This window comes from Nothoprocta perdicaria, unplaced genomic scaffold (genome assembly GCF_003342845.1).
Source record: "Nothoprocta perdicaria isolate Ctin4 unplaced genomic scaffold, notPer1 scaffold_492, whole genome shotgun sequence".
Taxonomy (NCBI): Eukaryota; Metazoa; Chordata; class Aves; order Tinamiformes; family Tinamidae; genus Nothoprocta; species Nothoprocta perdicaria.
The window spans coordinates 10,792-13,562 of record NW_020455746.1 but is presented as its reverse complement, the minus strand read 5'-3'; the positions used below and the strand labels follow the sequence as shown (position 1 = coordinate 13,562).

The window sequence follows — 2,771 nt, the reverse complement described above, 5'->3', positions numbered from 1 at the left end:
TCGGCGTTCGAGATCGACCCCCAGAGTGGTGAAATTCGTGTCACRCAGCCTCTGGATTTCGAGGCGGTGCAGAAGCACGAGCTCAGCGTGCGTGCCACAGACGGCGGGGGTCTGTCGGCGCTCTGCAAGGTGCTGTTGGAGGTGGTGGATGTGAACGACAACGCGCCGGAGCTGGTGGTGAGCTCCTTCATGAGCCCCGTGGCCGAGAGCGCCTTGCCCGGCACGGTGGTGGGCCTCTTTGTCGTGAAGGACCGCGACGCCGGGGCCAACGGGAGGGTGACGTGTTGGCTCGAGGAGCAGTCCTCTTTCTCGCTGAGGGCTGCCTATAAGAACTACTACGAGCTGGTGACGGCGAGCGCCCTGGACCGCGAGGAGACGGCGCGGTACGTGCTGGCCGTGACGGCGGCCGACGCGGGCTCCCCGCCTCTCAGTGTCACGCGCACCTTCACGGTGGACATCGCGGACGTCAACGACAACGCGCCCGTCTTCAACCAGACCTCCTACACCATGTACGTGCGTGAGAACAACGAGGCGGCGGTGCTCGTGGGCGCCGTCCGCGCGGCCGATGAGGACGAGGGGYCCAACTCGAGGGTGACGTATTCCCTGGYGGCAGCAGGTCCTGCAGAGCGCGTCCCGCGCTCCTACATCTCCGTGAACTCCGAGAACGGGCAGGTGTTCGTGCTGCGGCCRCTGGACTACGAGCAGCTGAGGCARCTGGAGGTGGTGGTGAGCGCKGCCGACGCGGGCTCGCCGCCGCGCGGCTCCAACGTCACGGTCCGCATCGTGGTGCTCGACGAGAACGACAACGCGCCCGTGGTGCTGCACCCCGCGCAGGACAGCTCGCCGCCGTCCAGCGAGCTGGTGCCCACGTGGGCCGAGGCGGGCTACCTCGTCACCAAAGTGGTGGCCGTCGACGCCGACTCGGGACAGAATTCCTGGCTTTCCTACCAGCTGCTCAAGGCAACGGAGCCCGGACTCTTCGCCGTGGGCACCCAGAGCGGGGAGGTGCGRCTCAAGAGGCCGCTGAGCGACAGGGACGCCGTGAAGCAGAAGCTGGTGGTKCTGGTGCGCGACAACGGGCGACCGCCGCTGTCGGCCACRGCCGTGCTGGACGCGCTGCTGCTCGACGGCTTCTCGGACGCGCACATGCCGCGCAGCGGCCTGGCCGTGGACGATGAGGACGGCGACTCCCTCACGCTTTATCTRATYGTCTCCCTGGCCTTCGTCTCGCTACTCTTCCTGGCRTCCGCCGCCTCCTTCGTCGCGTGCGAGGTGTGCAAGAGGAAGGCGCTGAAGGAGGGCACCGTGCTCTACAGCCCCGGCGACTTGCAGAGCAGCCTGGCCGAGGCGGCCGCCGCGGGGACTCTGCCCCGCGCCTACTGCTACGAGGTGAGCCTCACCACGGACTCGGGCAGCAGCGAGTTCAAGTTCCTGAAGCCTCTCCTGGCCAGCCTGCCGCCACAGCGCTGCGACACGGGCGGCGGAGCTGCTGGGGACGAGAATTTCTGCGGTGGCCTCMACCCCRCCGAGGAACCTCGCCCGCAGAGCCCCGGCACGCTGCCMGTCACTCCTTTCMGCAGGCAAGCCTTTGACTAAAGGTTCGAGGGCATCACGTCTCCGAAACCGGAGTGGAAGAGTCTCGCTTGGATAACCCAGGATGGAAGGGAGCCGGCCAATGAGACTTGACAATAGCTTCCCCTAAAAAAAATACCCAGCAAGTGCGATAAGCATCACCAATTTCCCTCGCCTCTCAAGACTGTACAACGTCTTACTGTCTTCGCCAACAGTCCCCGCAAGCTCACAACCGCCCGTCCAAAATAAAGGGGAAAATGGAAAATAAAAGAATTCTTCGGTGTATCGGTAGTACTTTCTTCATGTCCGTTCTTTCTTCAGTAGTCGATCCTTGAAGCGCATTAGTGCGATAATTAGTACCGAAATTTCCCCTTATTCCCTTGTTTTCTCGCTTTAAAGGGAATATATCCGCATTTTTCCCCCYGAAATTCTGTGATGTTCAACCCACTCTCCGTTTAATAAAATTATTAGGATAAAAACAATAAAATGCAGTTTTTCTGCGGAGGCAGTTGTGGAGCTTTATTTCCTTCATTCCAGATCGCTTAATTTTKGGGGGGGATGAGCGGGGGCGGAAGAAAGGATGAGTTAACATCCGTTGTTGTTCTTTGCACTTGAAGGATGTAGCTGGTGAATGCATCAACACAAACGAAGCACCTTCGCGAAGCCCGCACAAGAAGCGACCCTGGGGTTTCCATGGGAAAGCCTTAAAAATTATGGGACATATAGAATGATTCGTTTGTGCAGCTGGGAAGGAGATCAAACGGGCGGAGGGGAAGCTTTGCCGGCGCGGGAGCTGCAGTGCTGCTTTGCAGCTCCAAGTGTCGCTGTTGGCTCACGGTGAGCCGACAGTCAGGCAGAGAGCGCGAGACGAGAACAGAGGCCGAGAGAGCGGAGCCGCCGGAGTGAGTGCAAGGAGAGCACAGAAAGGAGCACAGAAAGGAGCGAAACGAGCCTGTTCGTGCTGCTGTGAGGGGCCACTGAGGGAGGAGGAGAAGGGCGAGAGCTGCGTCCCGATCTGGAAATGTGGTCGCGAGAGGGACGTGTAGCCCGGCGAGGTGGAGCGCTGCTTTGGTGCGTCTTGGTGGCGGCGTGGGAGCTGTCTTGGGGACAGCTGCGCTACTCGGTGCCCGAGGAGATGCAGAAGGGCTCCTTCGTGGGCGACGTTGCCAAAGATCTGGGATTGGAGCTCTCAGTGCTCC

At 61.1% G+C, this 2,771-nt stretch overlaps 1 protein-coding gene across 1 annotated transcript in view; it reads left to right on the top strand.

Moving 5' to 3' along the window:
• LOC112954198 (protocadherin beta-5-like) overlaps positions 1-1,988 on the top strand; it is a 2,923-nt gene extending 935 nt beyond the window's left edge. The window contains exon 2 of the mRNA XM_026047340.1: positions 2-1,988. Within this exon, the coding sequence (XP_025903125.1) occupies positions 2-1,596 (1,595 nt within the window). The 3' untranslated portion in view covers positions 1,597-1,988. The remainder of the gene's footprint in view (position 1) is intronic.
• Positions 1,989-2,771: the final 783 nt, after the last annotated feature.